The following is a 24803-nucleotide window of genomic DNA, read 5'->3' on the forward strand; positions in this document are numbered from 1 at the left end:
AAGAAGAAGCTTGGCTTAACATAGGCATGTTCAAGAAATGCAGAGGAATTGTGGAATGTAGTCCAATGGTCTTGGATTGGAATACCAGTTTGCCAATAAGTCACTCACAATTCCATACAACACTGATATGAAGCAGTTCTCAGAAAAATTGGTTTACAACAAAAAAATTGTTTAGTAATTCACAGGAAAGCTACTTCTTTGAAGAGCCTTCACTGTCTGTCAAGCACTATCAAATTGGCACATTTTTCTTGTTTTGATTTGGAATACCAGTGTTCCCAATGTCAAAATTAAAGCTAGAAGACCCACACTTCTATTATTCTGAACACAATGGGACTGTACAAAGGTTAGTCTGGGGCTTACCTGAGCGGGGTTTTAACAAATGATAAAACATGTCTAGGTGTTGGCCCACAGAAGGATTTTCATCGGTTTTGCTTGCAGAATATGTCCTCAATCAGATGAACTCACGGCACATAAATGAAACATGAGGCCTCTTCGCAATTGTGCCAATGACAAATGCTTTCTCTTGTTGCCAGCAGTATGCTGCCAGTTAAACAAGTTGTATGCAAATAAAACAAGCGCAACTGTGACAAAAACCGATGCTGAGATGACCTTCTTCCACCTCTTTTTGTTACTTGCTTCATTCAACTCCACTGGGGGACATAATGGCTGGGAACAGCATAGGCAGACTTGATTTAAAATGGACAGCAATACTGTGGAGGTTTATGCCCATGCACTGGGGACACCAGAGTCCCTGCGGGAATTTTACACCACCAAGTCAACACAAGTGCTAAATACACTACTAAGTTGCTAAAATGGTTACCTATTAGGGTTCAGTGTCACTTGATGGGACAAAATAGCAATATTGCAATGTGTTATTTTACTACCATATTTATACACAATCATATCAATATTATGGCTGTACACTGACTTATTTTGATCTTATATGACATGAATGTCAGACATGTACTGTTATCACTGTGTATCTAAACTTCCAATGAAAACTTTTTTTTTTAACGAATTTGTCAGCGACAACTGCAAATTCATACAGCGACAACTGTAATTGGTACTATACTATATATTTGGTACTAAATTAGTCATTGTCAGGTATTATTTTTGAACAATATTTCCATGAGACATGGCTTGGGCCTGAGGACAAAAACAGTGAATAGGCGAATATTTTTAGTTAATAATAGAGCAGAGGTCGATAACTAGCGGCCCGCGGGCCATAATTAGCTCACCTCAATTATATCTGGCCTGCCAGCTGACGTTTGTCAAGGCACCATAATGAGATGGGCTGTTAAAGCACAATGGCAGGGAAAAAAAGGCTGCTGCAGCGCTCACTTCACTTCCTTGTTACAGTATTTAAACACCTGATTGGCCGACTTACCCACGTGACCGAAATGCTGCGTCGCCGTTCAGTGTGGAAGTAATGTCTACAAAATGGCAGCTGCGCCAGCCGTAACTGTTTACGAGGGGTGCACATTAGTGACCCACTAAAAAAATAATGGTGACAACTAATGGACACATCATCGTCACTTTGAACACACCTTTCCTGTTTGAGCGTCATTTTGCAATCGATCGGGCGAGATGTGGCCCTCGTGTAACGGGAGCAAGAGAGGCGGTGCGGATGCACGTTGAGAAACCTCACTCCCCAATACTTAAAGAAGGACATTAGGGCTTCTAGCTCAGCGCTCAGTGCGCTCGACTTTCAACCGGTGACTCGGTGGAAGCCCCGGTGTAATTGGACGGCGCAGGATCGCCACCATTACACCCGCACCGTGGTGGAACGCCACTCTGCGCAACCCACGTCCAAGCTGCAACCCTGTTGCAGGTGAGACAAGTTGGCTCGGCATTTACAGTATAAACACAGGGAGAATGAACGCATACTCTTCTTTCCACTCTTCTTTGTACTTCCTACAAAGATCAATATGTTCCTCCATTTCGGCGTCCAAAATCACGTTCATTGGATTTCGACACGATTGACAGGTATATTTATCGGTTATTAATCCTGGTTAGGTACTACGACAGCACGTCCAATTCGCTCATGCAGCCACTGGCGTGAACAGGACTAATAAATAACTTACGGGCCTGTGATGAATCAACCCCAGTTTTAAGGCGTGGGGTTGGTGACAGTTTGCGTGCGTCTTTGGTGTTGTATAAAACAACATTAGCTTGACCTGCTTCTTTCTTTCTCCTTTGACCTCCCTCTCTTTCACTCATCTATGCCCATGGCCACATACAGGAACCCGTCTGTTTCCCCCCACCAAAGGCGAACAAGTGAACAGGCTTTCACTTACAGCAGTCAAATATGAGAGGGCAGAGTGGCAGGGACAAACAGAGCAACTTTGTGTTCCATTGCACACAAATAACAGCGGTCATATGACAACAAGGAGGCAGTGGAGAGCAAGGAGAGGAGGGGTTGTGGTGGGTTGATGAGGGAGTGCTATGGCCTGCAACCCGCGGGTGAGAGATGTCGCTGTGCAGTGAGAGCTATCGAAAATATGTTTGCATGTATCTTTTGCTGTGGCACGTACACACATACTGTACAACTTTATGAACACCATACAGGGGAGTCTCAAAGGTTGAAGACAAGTGATTCCATGGTCAAACTGCCAATTTAACCCCCCCACTCCCTTTTTTTTTTTAACAAGATAGTCGGTTTTCAGGAAAAAAGTTATATTAACATCAACTAAACAGTCATACAAGTGCAAAAATAAGTTAACCACAGTTTATCCATCCATTAATTCTCTACTCCGCTTATCCTGTTCAGGATTGTGGGGAGCTGGAGCCTATCCCAGCTGACTTCGGGTGAAAGGCAGTTTACACCCTGGGCTGTTTGCCAGTCAATCACAGGACACATACAGAGACAGATAAACATTCACACATGCATTCACATTACCACTGAGTGGATACTGAACCCACGCTGCCTGCACACAAGTCAAACAAATGAACCACCACTCACAACTGTTTATACTACAACATAAAAACCATACATCGCTCAGTCTTAACGTTTTGATGAAGAAGTGATGTAAAGATCCAAAAGTCCGAGCAAGGATGCAACTAAAGCATTAAATCTTTAGTCACTTTTGTCGCACTAGCGTAAAAATTAGTGATAGGTGATTCTGAAGTATCAACATATCGATACGCTCACAAGTATCAATTGGGTATCGACTATGCTCATAACACTAACCCTTAAACGTTGAAGTGGGGAAACTATGCAAAACTCAAAAAATTTGAGAAGCGGGCCAATACTTTTTCAATGCACTGTACGTACTCGTTTCAGGAGTTAAAGAAACCGAAAGACAAGTAATTTAAGACAATTTCTTGTGCCTGAATTTGCCTTAGTTTATGTTGTTTGATAAAGATTGTTGGCGAGAAATTTCTATTGTTGGGCAATATCTGAAGTTTCACCTCGCTATATTATATTTTTATATTCTGCTCTTTTAAAAAAACTAAATAAAACAAGTTATTCATGAATTACTTATCAGTTATTCAGTACTTGAGAAGTTTTATCACTGAGTACTGGAGTAATTATTTGGAGGACTACTTTTTACTTAAGTGCAGTAAGTATTTTTGAGAACAATATTTGGTTACTCTGCCCACTTCTGCAGGGAACTGAGGTCAAGAGAGATTTGAGGAATCCTAGAGCGACATCAAGCATGCTTTGAACGACTTTTAATGTGTAATTGCTCCCAAAAATTGTCATTGAATTCTGAATTGCCTGACCTATTCCAATATTTTTGTGCTTTGGTTATGTAGATAAGTCATAAATGTATCAGGTAAACACAGAACAAGAAGTCAAAACTTACTGTCATTGTTAAAAAGGGATTTTGCGTTAGCTGCAAGATGACACATAATGCTGCATGGGATCCTTGGTAGCAAAGATAAAAAAAATTCAAAAAATGTCTTTGGTTTGAAGGAACCTGAAAGAGACTATTTTCTGCTGCAGACAGAGCGTTAGCATATCTTATCTGTCATGACCCAAATCAATATAGCACCTGAAGAGAATTGAAATTAATGTATGAATTTAGCCCGTGACCATAGCTGAGGTTAGGAACGTAGATCGACCGGTAAATCGAGAGCTTCGCCTTTTGGCTTAGCTCCTTCTTTACCACAACGGACCGATACAAAGTCTGCATCACTGCAGACGCTGCACCGATCCGCCTGTCGATCTCCCATTCCATTCTTCCCTTACTCATGAACAAGACCCCAAGATACTTGAACTCCTTCACTTGGGGCAGGATCTCATCCCTGACCTGGAGAGGGCACACCACCCTTTTCCAACTGAGGATCATGGTCTCCGATTTGGAGGTACTGATTCTCATCCCAGCCGCTTGACACTCAACTGCGAACTGCTCCAGTGAGAGTTGGAGGTCACGGCTTGATGAAGCCAACAGAACCACATCATCTGCAAAAAGCAGAGATGCAACACTGAGGCCCCCAAACCAGACCCCCTCTACGCCTCGGCTGTGCCTTGAAATTCTGTCCATAAACATTATGAACAGAATCAGGGGGTTCTGTACCACATACGCCTGAAGTACCCCCCCCACAGGACTCCCCGAGGGACATGGTTGAACGCCTTCTCCAAGTCCACAAAACACATGTAGACTGGTTGGGTGAACTACCATGCACCCTCGAGGACCCTGCCGAGGGTGTAGAGCTGGTCTACTGTTCCACGGCCAGGACAAAAACCACACTGCTCCTCCTGAATCTGAGATTCGACTTCCCGACGGACCCTCATCTCCAGCACCCCTGAATAGACCGAAAGAACAAGATCCCGGATACAAGCGACCGAAATGAGTTTCCTCCGCAGGGTGTCCGGGCTCTCCCCAAGAGATAGGGTGAGAAGCTCGGTCATCCGGGATGATCTCAGAGTATAGCCGCTGCTCCTCCACATCGAGAGGAGCCAGATGAGGTGGCTGGGGCATCTGATTCGGATGCCTGCAGGACGCCTCCCTGGTGAGGTGTTCCGGGCACGTCCCACCGGGAGGAGACCCCGGGGACGACCCAGGACACGCTGGAGAGACTACATCCTTCGGCTGGCCTGGGAACGCCTCAGGATCCCTCCGGAAGAGCTGGATGAAGTGGCTGGGGAGAGGGAAGTCTGGGCGTCCCTGCTAAAGCTACTGCCCCCGCGACCCAACCTCGGATAAGCGGTAGAAAATGGATGGATGGATGAATTTAGCCCGCAGATATGTTGACTGCCACGTTATTTAGTACAATGATCTTTAAGAGTAAGGAAAGGTCAATCTTACAGGGGGTTCTGGGTTTGCAACAGTCCCAACATATGGCATTTCAAAGTTCCGAATGGCATGCAAATAACTAGTTTGCGCAGCGTTGCAAGAACACAGGGCCAGGCGGCGTAAGGAGGCACGCTCAGTCACCACCGTACTTACTGCTTTTCATTTGCTGATTTTATGTTCTTGGCCTCGAATCCATCTTCATATAAATAGTTACGGTAATTATGACTTTAAGACTAGTAATAGACAACGATGCATTTTAATTTATCAACAGATTTGGGTTTCGTCGCCATGGGAACGGAACACTGCTGTAGTTGTGGTCCATTCAATGGACATGCGGGTATCCACCTTGTGCCGTCCTTTCGCATCTGACCGCCTGCTTGTAGACTCAGCCTGTGCACAAACATGCCATTGTCAACATTGGCTGGCCTTGTGACTGAGTGTGACCCGCCGGATTGGCGCAAGGGGAACACAGCCACTGAGCATCAACAACGTTATACACAGCATTATCACAAAAAGAGAGCTGGCCCCCGCCACCACCATCCCGTCTCCACCTTTAAATGGGCCCACTGTTTTGGGGCAAGAACAGCGAGAACACTGCCCTTCATTGTTTTCCATAACGAATGAGTTGCATCCTCACGTGTGCCCAGAGTATACAGGCATCCGTCTCTGAAGTCTGCCTTCAGCGTTGCATAATGGACACAACATTGGGTACATGCACACAATATACAGTATTTCCATCCAAGAGCTGTATTCACAATTCTAACTTTACCAATATAAAAACTGCTCAGTTTAGATTGATACGCTCAACAATAGATCATTATTACGACTGAAAACTAAAAGTTATGAACAGCAGCCAACTCTTTACCATCAGCTGTTACAGTAATGTTAATAAATAATACTTTCATTTGAAAAGACTTTCACGTTCTGTACAAAAGTATTTGGCAATGCTACTAAGGCCATATATAACAACAGTATCACTCAATGGAGAGCAGACCTACAAATTTGCTCTTTCACGATTGCACTATGTCAGACTACTGCAATAAAATCTTGTATTCCGATACCACCGCATCCCGTTTTTTCTATCACTGGGCTTCATCGTGTCAACGCAAACGCGGCCGGATACACTCGTTACCATGGCGACAACAACAATAATGGGTCGCGCCGTGTGTTTGTAAGAACAAAATGGGGAAAAACGTGCGTTGTTGGTCACCGGTGCTCAGGAGAGGACGTTCATTTAAAGCTTGCTTGAGGTATGTACACGTACTTTTAATACGATACGGCTCGCAACAGGCCATAAAACGTTATGTAGCCTAGCAAGCTACTACGAGCACGAACTGTTGTACGTAAACATGCCGCCATTCTGTCTAATCATGCTCTAAAGTTTCGGTGTGGGTGAAGTAATTTAATTATAAATAAAGTAATTTAATTACAGTAAGTTAGCACCCATTATTTCTGTCTGTTGTAATGTTGGTTTGACCTGACTGATTAGAATACATGATTTGACTAGAGCAGTGATTTCCAACCTTTATGGAGCCAAGGAACATATTTAAATTGAAAAATCTCATGGCACACCAACAAATACAAATTTCACAAAAAGTGGATACATTATTTACTGTATTTACTTCCTGCCATCTAATAGAAGACCATTCATTTGTTCTGTCTGTCACTAATGCCTCACTGGCATAAATAGAGGAACAAAGATATATTATTTATTGTAAATATAATTTTTTGAGCAATTAAGTACACAGGTATATACAGTAAACGAACAGGTCACTTAAATAGACACATTCCTCCATCATGTGATCGGATCGGTGATCGGTTATCAGTTTTTTAAACTCACTGATCGGCCCTCAAAATCCTGATCGTGTAAAGCCTAGTGATGAGTAGTTTTGTGTCTGTGCCAAACACCTTTTGGTATTATGGCCAAACTGTTCAACCTTGATTTCAACATACCACAAGACATTTTCCCCAAATGGGTTTAGGAGATTTCAAGTAAGTTTTATATGCTCAGACATGTGAATAAGACAGAAGATTGTTGTCACATGTACTAAACAACCCGTACTTGCCAGAAATTCCTGCAGCTCCATCAATGTTATATGAATAAAATAAATATTTACTCTAATGATGACATTTCGAGTTTACAAAGAGCACAGAATGTTGTCACGCCACCGCAACACGAGAAGGCATGCTCAATCACTGTCACACTTACTGTTTTTCTTTTGATTGTTTTATATTTATGGCTAAGAAGAAGTGTTTTTCATACAAATATTTACTTTAATTATGATTCTAAAACTCCATTAACTTAGGTTAGTTATAAACTACAGCACTCTAAAATTATAAAAGAGAAACAGTTTAAAAGATTAGGGTTACGTTGCTGCCGTTGGAATGCTGTCGTAAACCGAGGTGCCCCTTTACTATAATGGCCTTATCGCATGCCTATCACAAAAGGCTGATGCTTGATAGATGCTTTGGAGCCCAATTAAGTGTGTCCTCCATACAGCTGTAGAAGAATCCAAATGTAAAACGATCATTAAAGTTACACACACTGTTGGAGGTTACAGAAAAATCACGTCTGACCTATATCCACTCTGATTGTGATGGAGAGTGGGACTAACACAGACTGACTCAACACATTGAAGCAGGCTTTCTAGCTTTGGAGTACTTTTATGTTTTGTTCCTCTGAGGTACGCACAGTAAAAAGCATGCATTATGCTCATTATCCCTGCAAAATAAGGCATGCCGCTTGTTTTTCAACCGCATCGCATGATACAGTTACAATCTGAAAAGGTCTGTGCTACCAACCAGGATGACACAGATTAATCATTCTGCGGCTGGAACCACGAAATTGACGGTTTGCCTTTTTGTCCCACATTTCAGCGTGCACTTGAAAGTTAAAAACAGCTCATCACACATCTCTCAATCGTGTTCCAAGTCTGTCAATTTCTATTTTCCTTTAAAGGTTTCCCTATATGTGTAATTCAATACAAATTACAGGGAGATTTAGTGGCAATTGTCAATGGCAGTTTTTCTCTTTGGTTCATTTGTTCTTTGCAAGGATGTAGTTTTACAGGAAACTGAGCAGGTTACAATATTATAGGTGTATTAGAATAGATGGCAGGCCTGGTTAGTTGAGGGTTCCAAAAGGTTCTAAACAAAAAAAGGTTTTCAACAAATCTGCTCTTATTAGAAGGGCTTAAGCACCGAGCGGTGCAAAAGCACTACTGGAATCTGTTTTTCAATCAATCACCTCTTGAAATTATTATTATTTTTTTTACAAAGGTGTGTATCCTGGTTAAAATGCATTTTAGGGACCTAGAACATGACGCCCAGTGGAAAGTTTGATTTTTTTTTATATCACAACACCAGTTTCACTGATCAACATGAAATTCAGTGGTCAATCATGACAGGATGCATGAAAAAAGTCTCAAGGAACCATGCCTTAAAATGGAACAGGAAGTTGGCCATTTTGGTTTGAAGCCGCCATTTTGTGTGAAATCCAGGGCCCGTACTTTGTTAACAGAACAAAACCAAATAAGCCCTGACTGGAAGCAGCTGTTCTAGACAGATGGGCGCGCTAAATTGCTAAACCTTCTTGCCTACGCCATTTAATGTGGATCGAGCATGACATCAAAGTTTGAGGAACATTTTGAGGATGAAAAGGGGGTGTGAGGCCCACTTGTCACTGGTTGCAGCTTTAATTTGATGTAGTTACTCCATTCGATTGAAAATGCCAAGGTATGCTGGTATTTATGGTGGCTGTGTTTGTCGGCTCCTGATTAGAGAAGCAGCTTTGTTACTGGGCAGCTAAGAACAACGAACAGCAACATTCAATAGTCAGCCCTCGGAAAGTAATAAAAGTGATTTTTTTGGAATGAAATGTGCTGAAATTAAGCTGCACGTTCTTTGTTCACTGTTGTTCGGCTGCAGGTGAACGGCATGTTTAAACTGTCAACAGCTTCGGTTAGAGACGTTGAAAGGAACATCCCTTTGAAGGATGCACAAATGCCCGTGGACCTTTCACAAGGGCTCCACTTTAGCAATCATCACAAAGCCCTGAAAGTCACCTTGACTCGTATCCAAGTGTGGTGTCTGTAGCAGAACACATACTTTGTGGAGCAATATTTGACACTGACAGGAGCTTATCTGCTATGTCACATGTTCGTATGCCTGTTCAACATTTTCCTCATTGGGATTCCCCAGCATTGCTTCAAGAAAAGCCAGTTGGCTGTGTTTATAATAAACAGGCTTACGTGTCACCTTGTGGTGGCTGCACAGCGTGGAAGACAAGAGTAGTCGTGCGGAGCGAATGCATTGCTCGTTCATCACATACATTAATAATGTCCCTCCACCAGCGCCCCGTCTCAAGTAAGAGGCCAGCATTCTCTCGCATGGCTTTAGGAATCCTGAATAAAGTGAATAGTCACATGCTGTTGTTGGAATTGCAATCTACCAGAGAGGTAATAAATCTATGATATATGTGACAATTGGGCCATAAATTCCCACTATTTGACACAGAAGCTGATTTTGGGATTAGCTAGTGATTTGTTTATTAATGGAGAAAGTCCTCTCAATAACTTCTTTGAAAACCCTGCTGTCAGGTGGAGCCTAGCTAGCGGCAAGCAGCACGCACCCAGCTATTCAAACAGCTGCCTTTTTGCTGATTAAATGACATGTGAGCACTTTTCTGTGTGTGCCTTCTCTGTGCTGCCACTGCAAGGCTTGCTTGTCAAATATCTAAAAGTGCCATAGGGAGAACCCTGCCTTTGTGAGGATGCACAATGGATGGTGCCGAGCAAAGTTTGAGCGGGCCCTCCAACCCGAGAGAAAAAGGAAGTACAGTCATCTAAGAGTCGCACTTCCTCTTCACCCAACTGGTCTAAATACTCAAATATTATCGAACACAAATGTCAGTCACGCCCCTAGTTACTTGAACAGTGAAACACTAAAATTAAAGTTGAATGTCCCGGAGGTCATAGAATTTCAGGAAAAATCAATCAGTGGATGAATCCTGTTTTTTTTCTTCAGCTTTTTACGGCTTGTTTGCAGACTTATTTTAAATGATGCAATAGCATCATACGATATACATCGTATGATATATTGGTATATGCTTTATATCGTTGTTTTAACATGTTTTACACACATAGCTATATATCAAAAGACATGAAGAGATGCTTGCACCAGATTTAGCAGAAAACTAATTTCCATTTGTAGTCCATCTATCGTTAGTTTTCCCTCGTCGCTACTGAAGGAGTCCCGTAGTTGCTTTTCCTCCGCTAAGTAATGTGCTTGTGCCGATCAGGATTTCTTTATCCATTCGCTTTACAACTCAGCACACAGTGCCAACATAGCATCCATTTATCTACTTGTAAACAGTATTCATCCACATGACCATATCCTTCATCTCTTATCTATGTACTCCTTTTACATGGTGCTCCTAATGTTCAGACTGAGACATCGCAGTCAGGCCATTAGAACAAGCTGACAATCTTGTGTCCCTAAAACTCAACCTCTGAAACACTTCATTTATTAGCGCTTTTACTGGATAAATGGTAGTGATACTTAAATGTTACATGAAGTTGTATTTATTTTAATTCTTTGCAATTTACTGCATTCCTTGAAAAGTGGTTCAATTACCAGATTAAAATTACCATTAATGTAATTTTAAGAAAAAATACTATATTGCTATATATGCCGTTATTGATATAAAATTATCTGTATCGGGATATAAATTTTTCTCCATACAGCACACCTCGAGCGTGAAGTCACAAGAAGTGTGAGCATATCATGCGAGATTTCAGTGCACATCACAGGAGTTGAGTTAAGTGAACCTCAAAGAATGACTCCAGCTTGTACATGTCGTTGCGTTTTTCGATGGCTTTTGGCAAGACTAATTTCAAAACGTGTTCGTGTCGCACGTGATGTTAAATCTTGGTTCAGCACGGATTTGACGATTCAGTCTGTTCCATGCTTATTATTATTAGTTTTTTTTTTGGGCTTTGTAAAACATTCTTGTGCAAATATTCCCAAAAATGTGATGCGCTCATGCGTGACTTCACAAGACACATCACATGTTGCAAGATGCCAGCATAAATCATGACAAAAGAGCTCAGTGCGCATCAACTGATTTATTGTTTTATTGCTTTTTCTTTGGCTTTGTGTGGCATTTTTTATCAACACTTACCGTACTCCGACACATGTAATACTCCTATTCCAAGGGGTGTGAAGAGAGAAAAAATGAAAAGAAGAACATGAGAGGAGAAGACGAAAACAGCCAAGAAGTTACGTAAAGCAAAAAAAAAAGAGACAGTGCTACAGTACTACTATTTGCAGTGTGACATAGTCCTAATAGGTACGTGAAATGTTCGTAGCAATGATGTATGTTAGCCTTTTGTTAAGTTCAGCACTATTCAAACTTTAAAATGAGGCTATGATCATTGTCAGCGTTTTCTTTTTTTCTTTTTCATTTGCACTGCTGCCACTGTCTTCCCTCACAATTATCTAATGTGGTGTAACTTCAAAAGGTGTAGAAATGCAGTTGCTGCAAAGCGTCTCAAAATCTATGCATTAACCGCCTTGGCTGGCTGTGTCATTCAGTGAGGGTAGTCAGATGCCAGAAGCCAGGAAACTATGCAAGCTGTTTGTGTGGTGATGCATTGTTATGGCTTTGTTCTGCTCTGTTTGTCCTCTCGCTCTTTTGAAGAACGGACCTCGCTTTCCAAGCTCAGAGAATTGTTCTCTATCTGATGGCTCAGCAAAGTTGAGTTTTGCCAGCAAAACTAGGCCAAAGTATGATTTCAACATTTGTTACTCCGCCAAGAGAAAACAGCCTGTCTCAATATGCATCTATTTACCACGGGCCATTTCTGCACCGGAAAAGCAGAACTTTATTAACATCCCAAAACATACTAGGGTTCAATATTTTTTAACGAGTGAACCTCTCCCTCCTGAAAAACTAATACATGCCCGAAAGACCAAAATGAAAGCAGAACCCCACAAATATATTTGTACTTTTCTACTAATCGCAGTGTAGAACCTGGTGGATAATATCACAGATGTCTGCGAGGAGAAACGGCTTAATTGCGGCATTACAGCGCGGGAGAGGCACCTGCTGGCTTAAGCCTGTTATTTTTCCCTCAAGACAGTAAATAAGTATTTTACCCATTGTCATTTTGCTGAACCACAGTCTGAGAACAGCAAACATTATTCAGAGGCAGTGAAGTCTTGTAGTGCAATTCATCTTGCATCTACTACATCATACTGCATATCTCTGCTCATTATATATATATATATATATATATATAAAACTATATATATATATATATATATAAAACTATATATATATATATATAACTATATATATATATATAACTATATATATATATATATATATATATATATATATATATATATATATATAATATATATATATATATATACTGTATTTATATTTGTATTTATGGAAAAAAATATTACAGTTCATTATCTCAGTGTCACTTACAAACAGAGGCCCTGCAAATTTACAGAATCAGTGCCGAGACAGGATTTATCTGCCTTTGCCTTTTACGTAGAATCTAGCAGAGCCAGATACAGTAGTGCAGGGACTGTGTGCTTTCATATAGCAACACAGCATCCCGCAATTAGATATACTGTACGCATGATGATGTCAGTGCAATGGTCTGGTGCGATGTATAAATTCATGTCTTTTCTCTGTTGTCTTTTACCAGAGTCTGAGAAGAATCTATCTGCAAGCTTGAGAAGATAAATCTCAATCAGGTGTGTATGATTGCAGTGGGCTGACAAGGAGGACACGACACAGGAGCCATGTGGCAATGGAGTGAGAAGAATTTTCCTGATCGCACCAATCAAGCGCAAACACTTCCTCTACTGACATAAGCTAAACATTGTCTGCCTTCCTCCAGAGCTTTTCCTCAAGGGGAGCCCCTGCTATGATCCCCAGCTGCCTTGGCTTCAGCAGGCAGTGCAAGCTCAGTGCGAGGCACCGTGTGGGCATCCCACAAGTCTGGGTTTTGCCCATACAGTACTCACAGACTGCCCCAGAGCAAAAAGAATGAAGCACTCCTGAGTCACTAACTTCTGTAAAGGCTTTCCTGGCTCTTAGTTGTTGTGACATTGCACCTGCCTTTACTCCCAACAATCGTCGGCCTCCTCCAAAGTTTCCGTCACCTCTTCTTCACAATTTGCTCACAAGTCTAGCGGCAGCACGAATTCCTTCCCGCTCACCACGTGGTGGAGGACCATGGGATGCCGTCAGAGCTCGGAGGAGAAGGAAGCAGCTCGGCGCTCGCGGCGAATCGATCGCCACTTGCGCTCAGAGAGTCAGCGGCAGAGGCGTGAGATCAAGTTATTGCTGCTGGGCACCAGCAACTCTGGCAAAAGTACCATCGTCAAGCAGATGAAGATCATTCACAGCGGCGGCTTTAACCTTGAGGCTTGCAAGGAGTACAAGCCCCTTATCCTATACAATGCCATCGACTCGCTCACACGCATCATCCGTGCTCTGACCACCCTTAAGATTGACTTTCACAATCCTGATCGTGCCTATGATGCCGTGCAGCTCTTTGCCCTCACGGGGCCGGCTGAAAGCAAGGGAGAGATCACTCCAGAGTTGCTGGGGGTCATGAAACGCCTCTGGGCTGACTCGGGAGTCCAAGAGTGCTTTCAGCGATCCAATGAGTATCACTTAGAGGACAACACTGCTTACTACCTAAATGACCTGGACCGCATTTCTGCGCCCGAGTACATCCCTACAGTGGAGGACATCCTGCGATCCCGAGACATGACCACTGGCATTGTAGAAAACAAGTTCACCTTCAAGGAGCTCACCTTCAAGATGGTAGATGTAGGTGGACAGCGATCTGAGAGAAAGAAGTGGATCCACTGTTTTGAGGGCGTGACGGCAATCATTTTCTGTGTTGAACTGAGTGGCTATGACCTTAAACTCTACGAGGACAACCAGACGGTAAGGAAAATTAATTGTAAAGCTCTCCACACAGACAGGCTTTAAAAAAATAAACTATATATATCACAATTAAAATAAGGTCAAAGTATCCATGCAGCCATCATGTGTATGAAGGTAACCAACATCCAAATTCCTGAGCAAGACTATTATGAACACTGAAACAAACAAAACACATGCATGCTCTGCAAACACGTCAAGTTTATTTGTAGCCTATAGCCCTTAATCACAAAAGAGTCTCAAAGGCCTTCACAGACCCACAGTCAGTGATGAGAAAGTTTTTTTCAAAGTTGAGTTCACCGTTCTAAAAATGAACTAGTTCTGTTGACAGTTCAAAATAAAAAAAAATTGAACGAAGTCCACCGTTCCAAAAATGAACTAGTTCATAGTTTCTTCTTTTTTTGTCTTCATATGTTGCTGACAGGCTATTACCCTCAAAATACTGGCACTACATTTCTGCATTGTTCCCACCCATTCAGTCCACACTAGTAGCCAGCTGCAGCTTTCACCCTACAATCTCAAAAATATAAGAAAAAAACTTCTTGCTTGAATAGTCTTTTATAAAATGAGGAATTCAAACAAAAACAGGACTTTTGTCCTTAATGTGCAAACAAAAACACGCAACACAGTAAGACAGGAACGATGGTGAAAGGACATGGATAACTGCATTCCTTGCAGCGCTGGCTTACTACACAGTGTTGACAAAATATTTTATCTCATCTATTCTTATATTACAAAACAAAACAAATGTGTCATTGAAAATTGTTTTAACTAGAGCATTCTGATACAAATAATTTTCCTAATAATCACTTTTCACATTGATGTACTGCATTACAAAACAACCAAAGAACACCGAAATTCCCATTTACGCATCGTCCCTCAACGCACCTCGTGCACACAGGCTGCTGTTTGGTGAACATGAATGGGGGTTGCCAAATACGGCATTCATCCCCGACATATGAAGGCTTGTATGTAATGTGTCCAGACGGGTTTTGTCCTGGAAGTCCCTAACAAAACCTGGCACTCTTGAATGAAAATGAACTTTCATTCGAAAATCATTCTTTGACGCCAGAATGAGCACGTTCTCAATGACGTTCATCAGGCAGAAATGAACTATGCACAATTCACGTTCGCCCAAAATATGAACTAGTTCATGAACTTTCATTCAGGTACCACACTGCCCACAGTTCACAAAGATCAATGACATCCACTTGTTTAAAACCCCCATGCAGGCAAGAAAAAACAAACAACCAACAACATTTGGGGGGGGAAAAAAGGAAGAAATCTTGAGAAGGGACCACAGCTTGCTTGATCTTGATTTTCAGAATAATTACAGGCCTTGAAAACTATATTTACCCACAATCTCACTATAAAAATTTAGAATGTAGCTTCAAAAATCATATGTATGGTACAGGCTTGTAAACAAGGAGACAAACAGTTATGCAACTGTTCAAGAAAACCGCAATCACCTTATTTAGCATTATTGGCAGACCAGCACTGACACATTGAGCCTTTTTGTTGTTGAATTTGTTATCATTGAGACTTGTAATGGAATTATACAATTCTAATGCAAATCTAACTGACTAGCTATTATTTGTTGGTTTCTGATAGCATTTAGGTTACAGTGCATTGTTAACTAACATGAATAGTACTGTTCTAAGCTGTGTGTTGTGCTTGTACAAACCTTTCTGGATGATAAAATGATCAAACCATATTATCTCCTTGACACGATGCTATAACACAGATAGCCACCAAGTTTCACCTTGTTTCAGGGCAAATACAACACTTTAATGTGATGCAGAAAAACATAGCTATTTGAAATATGTCTTGACTGAAGAGAGATGCTTTTGTTATCTCTTTTTCATGGTTTTGGAATTTCACTGATTTCCTACCCAAAGCATATCCATTTCCTTATCTAGCTGTTTTGGTATGCTGTGTTGTTAATGTTTTCCTTTTTGATAGCTCAACAATGGTTACTATGTCGGTTTTTGGTCAGGATCACTTAGGGGGTCAGCTATTTTTTATAATCCCGCACCTTTTCTTTCCTAAAAGGCACCAATGTCCACACCCAAAGGCCTTTCGAGCACTAAATAACATTAACACAGAGGAAAGTCTCTGGTTCCTTGTGGTTACTGGAGTGAGCGAACAATGCATGGGTTATAGACAAAGGTTTAACAAAGACAGGTTGGAACAGCGTATGATTTTTTTTTTTTTCAGGTTAAAAATAGTCTGCAGAGAAAGATCCATTATGGTGTTAATTGAGTTCAGAGAACCACATGTGAACCTTTACCTGTGAGATTTAACAGATTGCAAAGGTTTATGTAGCCAGCCCTGTGGGAGTTTACAAGTGCTAAAAAAAATAATAATAATAAAAAAAGATTTCCAGATTGCTAGCTAGAGAACAACAAAGAATATTTTTTTGTTAGAAAATGATGAAGAAGGATGGAAAGAATTCAAGCAGTATAGATGGCAGTCAACCTCAACATTTGCTGTATTCTTGTTTCAATATGACAGAACTGAATTAAAGCCCTTAATAGGACAGAAAAAAAAGTTTTCTTCATCTACATTCCATTTGATGATCTCAAACAAACTGACAAACAAATTTATTTAGCTGCAGCAAATTGGGTATTAAAATCTCTCCACCCAGTGACTACTGTGAGACAGGTGGAATTGGTAAAATCCAGAGCAATCAGCATCGTCTGACAAGATATAGGAGGCAGCGATGAGTGACGGATTGTCATGAGAGTGAAGCTGCAAGCTGTCAAAAGCAGAAAGTTTGCTTAATCATCTTCAAATTTTAATCTCCAACCGTATCATCGCTGTCTGACAATTGCTTTTTGAACTTCATGAAGCCTTTCATTTTTTCTATCACACGAATGTGTTGTCCTCCTGTAAATGTGCGTAATTAACCAATTAATCAACTGAAGACAAAAAAAACTATCACCCATACTTTGTTTTAATAAACAAAGCAGCAACAACAACAAAACAAACAAACAAACAAAAATGTTGTGTCGAAGTTAGCTATTCAACTGTAAACTACACAGATGACAGTGTAAAAATAAGTGCAATACTTTGATGCCATTCTGAGCTTTTTGGATTAATTTTTATTCCCCCCCCCCGTCCCCCCTTTCTTCACATCATTCCATTTGAAAGGCGTTACGTGGACATACACCGAATTGACTTTTTTGGACATTACAGACAAGTAGTTTGAAGCATGTTTTTATGAACTACTTTGATGTAAAAACAGATTCATGAGGCTCCTGAAAAAAAGAGTAAAGCAGAATATGATTGTCGTGTTCTGTATGGATCTGTAAAACAATCCATCTTACATTCCAAGTTAACTGCAACAACAGCAGGATTGATGTTGACTTATACAATCAATTGCAGTTGCATTTAGCCTGTTTGTATCAGTGATCAGCAACACTGAAAACACCATAATTACTATACAATGTTTATCTGTCAACCGATTCCCGGTTGCATTTTCCCTGTCCCATCCTGGTCCTTGTAATGAATCGGTTTCCGTGGTTACTGTTGCCTAGCAACAAGCCAGTCAAATGCTCCTAATCCTGCAATGTTGACAGTGAGCTGTGACTAGGGAAAGGAGGATGAGAAGGAAAAGGGAGAGGAGGACAAGGGAGGGGGTAATCCAACAAACAACATCACTGCAGATAATACATGTAGGTGTACAAGGTGTCTCAGGTAAGTTTGATGACTGAAAGTCACAAAAGATAAACAGTATTTGAAATCCAAACTACAAACTACAAGTTTGTCCCTTTGAAGTAATACCCCTGGAGTCTAAAGGCCTTTTCACACTGCACTTAGCACAGCGCGCCGTTGAACAACCCATTCGTTGTGTATGTACGGTGCCGCGACAGCAAATGTGCCTGAAATGCAAATTGTTCAATTTGGGCGCAGTGCCGTTGTGAGGACTGGCGGCGCATCCGATAGGAGAGGTGATGGCGGTGTGATTTCAGTGTGACAACACCAAGAGATTTTGGCAGAGTTGTACAGTAAATGAGATGGAGAAAATGGAGGAAAAATAAATTAATGCGGTGTCCCAGTGTACCCCAAGGTAAATGACACATAAAGACGTGGTAAAGAAGACACAGCAATGAACAAAAATGTTCACTACATTAAATATGCCAGGTTGGTTGAAAGTGGTAGAAAGCTGTAGTGAACATTTTAGCTTAAAATAAAATACAGTATAGCATAGCCACACATGCTGCAGTTGTATCACGTCTCACTTCATTTTAGCAAACATCCAAAACCTGCAGAACATTCACCTGGCTACTCCCTGTCTGGTAGCTTAGCAACCAGTGCCAAATATGAACACACTTACACCAGGCTGCCGTTCTCCCTGCGCTGCCTTGTACCCTGCAAACGCCATGAGAACCAGTCTTTTGGCGTACTAAACGAAGCAAACGCCACGGGATCATTTTGTAAACATGCTGATTGTCTGACTCACGTTGAAGGGGAAAACCCGTAGTTTGGGTTTGAAATATGTTTTTTGTGACAAGTCCTGCAACCTTTCTGAGACACATTGTATATACTATATGTAAATGTATTCATGTGTTTAGCACAAGTGCGCCTCTGTGGAGGTGAGGTGGTGATTGGCTGGATTATGAATGCATAGTGCAGGTTGAAATTAAATTGCTGATGCTGAACAACTGCAGAAAATAGAGTTTAAGAGGGATGTGAATGACCAAACCATACCAAACTGTATTGTCAGTGCTACACAACACGCTTCCTTTCTCAAAACAAACCCCCCCCAAAAAAGATCTATACAGGTTGACCAGACACAGATAGTGATGAAAATTATATTCAGCATTAGGATGATTAAGGATAGCGATGGAAATGTGTTGACTGGTACCAGTAGGGTGCTGGATCAAAGAATACTTTGAGGAGCTAATCAATGAAGAAAATGAGAGAAAGGAGAGTAGAAGAGGCAATTGCGGTGGGCCAGGAAGTAGCAGTGATTACTAAGGGGAAAGTTAGAAAGGCACTAATGAGGATAAAATAAGGCAGTTGGTCCTGATGACATACTTGTGGAGGTATGGAAGCATGTAGGAGAGGTGGCTGTGGAGTTGTTCAATAGAATGGAGGAAAAGTGTGTTGGTGCCCATTTTTAAGAACAAGGATGATGCATTGGCGGAGCCAGTGGGTGGCCAGAAAAAAAAGGTGGCCATCCCACTCGTCACCCCATAGTCCAAGGGATTGTTGTCCAAGTTGACAGAGCGATATTTCAAACGGTGTAACTTGTCCAAAAAATTCCACTGAATTAGCACAAATGGAACATTATTGGTGGGCAACAGGATAGGGCATGTATATTTTTTTTTGCCTAACTTTCTTTGTTATGGAGGATTTTAGAGACATTAGAAGTGCTCAGGGCGGCACAGTGGATGACTGGTTAGCACATCTACCTCACAGTTCTGAGGACCCGGGTTCAAATCCAGCCCCGCCTGTGTGGAGTTTGCATGTTCTCCCCGTGCCTGCGTGGGTTTTCTCCGGGTACTCGGTTTCCTCCCACATCCCCAAAACATGCATGGTAGGTTAATTAAACACTCTAAATTGCCCACCGGTGTGAATGTGAGTGCGAATGCTTGTTTGTTTATATGTGCCCCGCAATTGGCTGGTGTCCAGTTCAGGGTGTACCCTGTCTCTCGCCCACAGTCAGCTGGGATAGGCGCCAGCACACCCACGACCCAAGTGAGGATAAGTGGTATGGAAAATGTATGGATGGATAGAAGTGCTCATTCCATGTTTTTTTTTTTTTTTTTTAGAAAGTTCCACAAAGATGACGGCCACTTGTCACATTGCAAGAAGAAGAAGAGGAAGTAGTGTCAATACTATGGTCTCGATAGTGACTTGATCAATCTAGCACATAGGTTGTTAGATTTTTTTTTCTTTAGTTGACAAAATAACATGTTCCCAAAAGCAGTGGCATTGTACATAACACAGATTGTCCCTTTTACAGGTACACGCACAGATGTCTGACTGCTGTCTCAAATCAACCACTCAGACACAAATTAAGACCTGCTTAGGAAATAGATTACAACAGTATCATGCAATCAGATTGCTCTTATGACATAACACTGTCCACAAAAAAAAACAACCAAAAAACTTATCTAACAAGATGTGGTCTTGATTCTATTGTATAATGCTGTGATAGTAATTCACTGTAGAGACACTATCTGGTTTTGCTGTTCTGTACAGATGGCACCGACCCGACGGGGGAGTTGACACGGCGATTTTCCAGTTTTGAAAGTAGTAATTGATTGTGCCGTAACGGACATGCAAGGGTATTTGCGATGTCTGCACATGGATGTGAAAGCAATACTTCCAATGATTAAGATTGCTCACGTAATAAAATATTGTACGACCTTTTTCACCCTTCTGCTGAGAAAGCAACTAAAGTGATATGGTACTTAACGGGCATAGCTAGACACTGTACCGCCTGTTGAGTAGTCAACAGAGAATCATCACGTTTATGGCATAAAAGCAATGAAATTAGAACCTTTTCTAAAACAAAGCTTTTTTTGATTATGTAATAAATAGCCATGTGCCAAGAAGAAAGAACACACATTGCTGGCTGTGCTCTATTGTTACCCTTGTTTTCTGTCCTCTTTGTGAAAATTAGAGCGTTGTGTTGGTATGAAGTAACGTAATTCACATTGAAGCCATCTGGTGTACACTTCCTGTTGTGAAAAAACAAGCCAGATCAAGGTTTACTATTCCATACCATGGTGATCTGAACTGATTTGTACTGCTTGGTAGAAAGTGCAATTGTAACTGTGCCATTTATTTTCCATTGTACACAAAACAGCAGCAGCATAACTGCTCACATTCACAAACCCATTAGTAATTAACAGTCAGGGAATGGGGAGTGTGTGAATAATATATTTCTCAGCAGAATGGGAAAGATGGTGTTACACAAACAAATCCGATTTATTACTGGTACTATTGTTAAAATTGCACATCAAGAAGGGGCTGTGGATTTATGTTTGTTTGCACAAGAAATAGAGCAGTGAAATTGCACTGAACATCATTAATGTTAAAGCTGTACGCCTATGGAATGCTCTGTGAGGAGATGATGGCTAATACGTTCACTCACCAGACGCTTCATTAGTTACACAGATCTCTTATGCGATCCAATCAAACATTTAGCTTTCCTAATGATGTAATACAGTAATAGGCTGTCATGATAGCAAATGATTTAGGATGATTTTTCCTTTTCTTTCTTTCTAACCTGTCCTGTTCAGCTGCATGGCCTTGCAGAATGCCTTTTGTGCTGGAACAGTTTTGCTGTGCAATAGAGGAGTTTGAAATACTCCCTCCGTTTATTTATTTATTTTTTTATTATTCTGAGGTTTATTGAAAATGCAACTGGACATAAAAGAGTTTTAGGGGACATACAGAGGGACAGACCAGACAAGGGGAATAGGTGTGCAAACCACAGTAGGATGGAAACTATATCAGTTTTTTTAAATGCCATTGATATATTGATATTACAGCATAATCATTCAAGTACATCCTTTTTAAGAACAGTTAACTTTTAATTCTACAGAATATTGAAAATTGGCATTGAAATGTAGAACAATCCATAAAATATCTTAGATAAATTAAAAATATAAATAATACAGAAGAAACAAATATTACACATTTGAGGTATAGAGAGTCATTAACACACTATAGAGCCCCAACAAATCTCTTGTAAATTTTACACATACACACACACCACAGAGAAAAGTGTTTTTAAAAAGCCTGCCAAATTTGAATGAATTAAAAAATAATAATAACAAATAAATATCGTTTGCAAAATAAAACAAATCATGAAAAATAAGGACTGTGTGGTCGTGTCTGCTGAAGGCACTGGAGACAGATAGCCCTTCACCTGTCAATCAAATACATTTGCTGTCGTGAATTACAAGCTGAATAACGTGCCGCTGCGGTTATGGTTAATAAACAGTTAACTTTCCCATGGGTATATGTGTTATGTGGGGACTAACACACACAACAACTCTGAGCGAGGCGCTGACGTTCTAAACGACCTCACCGCGGTCGAGCGAGCTGTTTAGCTCCTTAGCTTGGTAGCTTGATAGCTCACTGGCTAGCAAACGTAATAAACAGTTAACTTTCCCTCAAGTGTCTCTGTTGTGTGGATCTACATGCAACACATGGAGCATGGCTGTGGAATATTAGACTGAGCCAACGCCAGTCCGCTAGTGCTCCACGAGCCCACTAGCAGCTAATACGTACTAGCATAGCCACGAAAAGCAGGCCACTTCACAGTGGAGCCGTCCAACTCTCTGTCGGCTCGCATCATCACCACCACAACAATGAGAATTTATCGAGTCCGGAAAAAAAACGTGTCCATTTTATCTATCGAACGATAAGTAATTATTGTGACAGGCCTATATAGTAATATGCTCAGGTAGTCATTAACTAATGACAGTATAACCTCAAACACAATTCCAATATACGTACCTGGATGTTGTAGGATAAGTTTAAAATTGTTACCAGTCTAAAATAAGTGTCAATAAAAATTAAGCACTGTGAATATTAAGAAGTAAAAACAACTTTTAATGAAGTAAATATAATATGAAGGTGATTTGCGAAACAGATGGTCCATATGCTCCCATATGCTTCAATTTTTTCCAACTCTTGTGTTGATGTTCTGATTAAGGCTGAATTTATAGTTCAAGGTTCAAGTGCCAATTCCAATTTATTTTTTCCTCTCAAGTGGTTCAATTTGGATATGTTTCATGGCAGCGTAAAGAGAAAAAAAACATGCATGAAATTTTATTTCTTCAGGCCTCTTCCAAATGTGGATACAAATGTCACATCGCAAGTACAGTGTATGTGCAGATCATACAGTGGAACCTCGATAAAATGGACCCCAATATAATGGATTTTGGATCAAACGGATTGTTGAGACATAACTGTGTTCAAATAACAAACAAATAAGGGAGGTGTTGTTGATCAGTGAAACTTTTAAATGTCAAATCTGCTTGCCATATATATATATATATATATATATATATATATATATATATATATATATATATAAACACACACACACACACACACACCATGTGTGCGAGCTCTACATTATCGAAATACACTAACTGGTAACGTGGACAGTACACACCCACATCTGCCCAAACACAAATAAAATAAAAAAACACGAGCTGTAAATCTAAACTAAAGACAAAAGCTTCTTCTTCTTTTCCTTTGGGCTTGTCCCTTTAGGGGTCGCCACAGCGCGTCATCCTTTTCCATGTAAGCCTATCTCCTGCATCCTCCTCTCGAACACCAACTGCCCTCATGTCTTCCCTCACGACATCCATCAACCTTCTCTTTGGTCTTCCTCGAGCTCTCTTGCCTGGCAGCTCCATCCTCATCATCCTTCTACCAATATACTCACTATTTCTCCTCTGGATGTGTCCAAACCATCGAAGTCTGCTCTCTCTAACTTTGTCTCCAAAACATCGAACCTTGGCTGTCCCTCTGATGAGCTCATTTCTAATTTCATCCAACCTGGTCACTCCGAGAGCGAACCTCAATATCTTCATTTCCGCCACCTCCAGCTCTTTCTAGGCATGAAACCATACTGTTGCTCGCAAATACTCACTTCTGTCCTGAGTCTAGCCTTCACTACTCTTTCCCATAACTTCATTGTGTGGCTCATCAACTTTATTCCTTTATAGTTCCCACAGCTCTGCACATCACCCTTGTTCTTAAAAATGGGCACCAGCACACTTTTCCTCCATTCCGCAGGCATTTTCTCACGCGCTAGAATTCTATTGAACAAGCTGGTCAAAGCCTCCACAGCCACCTCTCCTAGATGTTTCCATACCTCCACAGGAATGTCATCATACATCGTTAAACATGCCACTAAGTAAGGGTTTTCGGCAAAGTCTCCTGTCATGTGGGGCTGAAATTAATTCTCACTGTTTATGTCACATCATATGTCGTGAGTCAGAGAAAGGGTCTAATTATCTGATTATCTGATTCGTGTATCCTGTGACACTGTGTGAAAGCGCACACAGTTGGCCCATTCTACCATTAGGCTGGTTTTATTGGAAAGGCGAAAGTGGAAAAACTGTTGTTGTTTTTTTGATTCAGATGAAATAATTTTGCGGGATATCTACAGTACGTAGCTACTCCTCTTAACAAATTAATGAGGAAAGAAAAGAAAGCCAAAGAAAAATGCACAGGCTGAAGTGAATTTTTTTACGCTCTCATAATGTGCACAATGATGATTTATTCAAACAGATGTTTAGTGTGACTTTATGTCATATTTCAACCCAAAAGTTCTAATTAACAGGTTTCACTGGGATTGTCTCATTATTAGAGTTTGCATTCATGCCTAATAAAGACTATGGTAAGTCTACATGTATAAGACTGCGAGTTAAAATTGCTTACTGCAAAAGAGTTTTCGAGGACGGGTAGAAAGACGAGAGGCTTCCTGGGCTCATGTGGTGCTCTCCTGTTCGGACAATGCAAGGTGGAGGATAGCAGTCAAACGGCACGTTAAACTATATTTAGCGTACTGTGTCTGGGTGGACTAGCCTAGATCCCTT

The 24803-nt window shown here is 41.0% G+C and overlaps 1 protein-coding gene across 3 annotated transcripts in view; it reads left to right on the forward strand.

The window, feature by feature from the left end:
- gnaz (guanine nucleotide binding protein (G protein), alpha z polypeptide) overlaps positions 1-24803 on the forward strand; it is a 59987-nt gene that overhangs the window by 31690 nt on the left and 3494 nt on the right. For 2 of the 3 annotated variants that reach the window (XM_061698074.1, XM_061698073.1), the window contains exon 2: positions 12968-14223. In XM_061698074.1, coding sequence (XP_061554058.1) covers positions 13501-14223 — 723 coding nt within the window. In that variant the 5' untranslated portion in view covers positions 12968-13500. The remainder of the gene's footprint in view (positions 1-12967; positions 14224-24803) is intronic. The other variant, XM_061698072.1, reaches the window with a different exon arrangement.

Source organism: Phycodurus eques, chromosome 15 (genome assembly GCF_024500275.1).
Source record: "Phycodurus eques isolate BA_2022a chromosome 15, UOR_Pequ_1.1, whole genome shotgun sequence".
NCBI classification, from domain to species: Eukaryota; Metazoa; Chordata; class Actinopteri; order Syngnathiformes; family Syngnathidae; genus Phycodurus; species Phycodurus eques.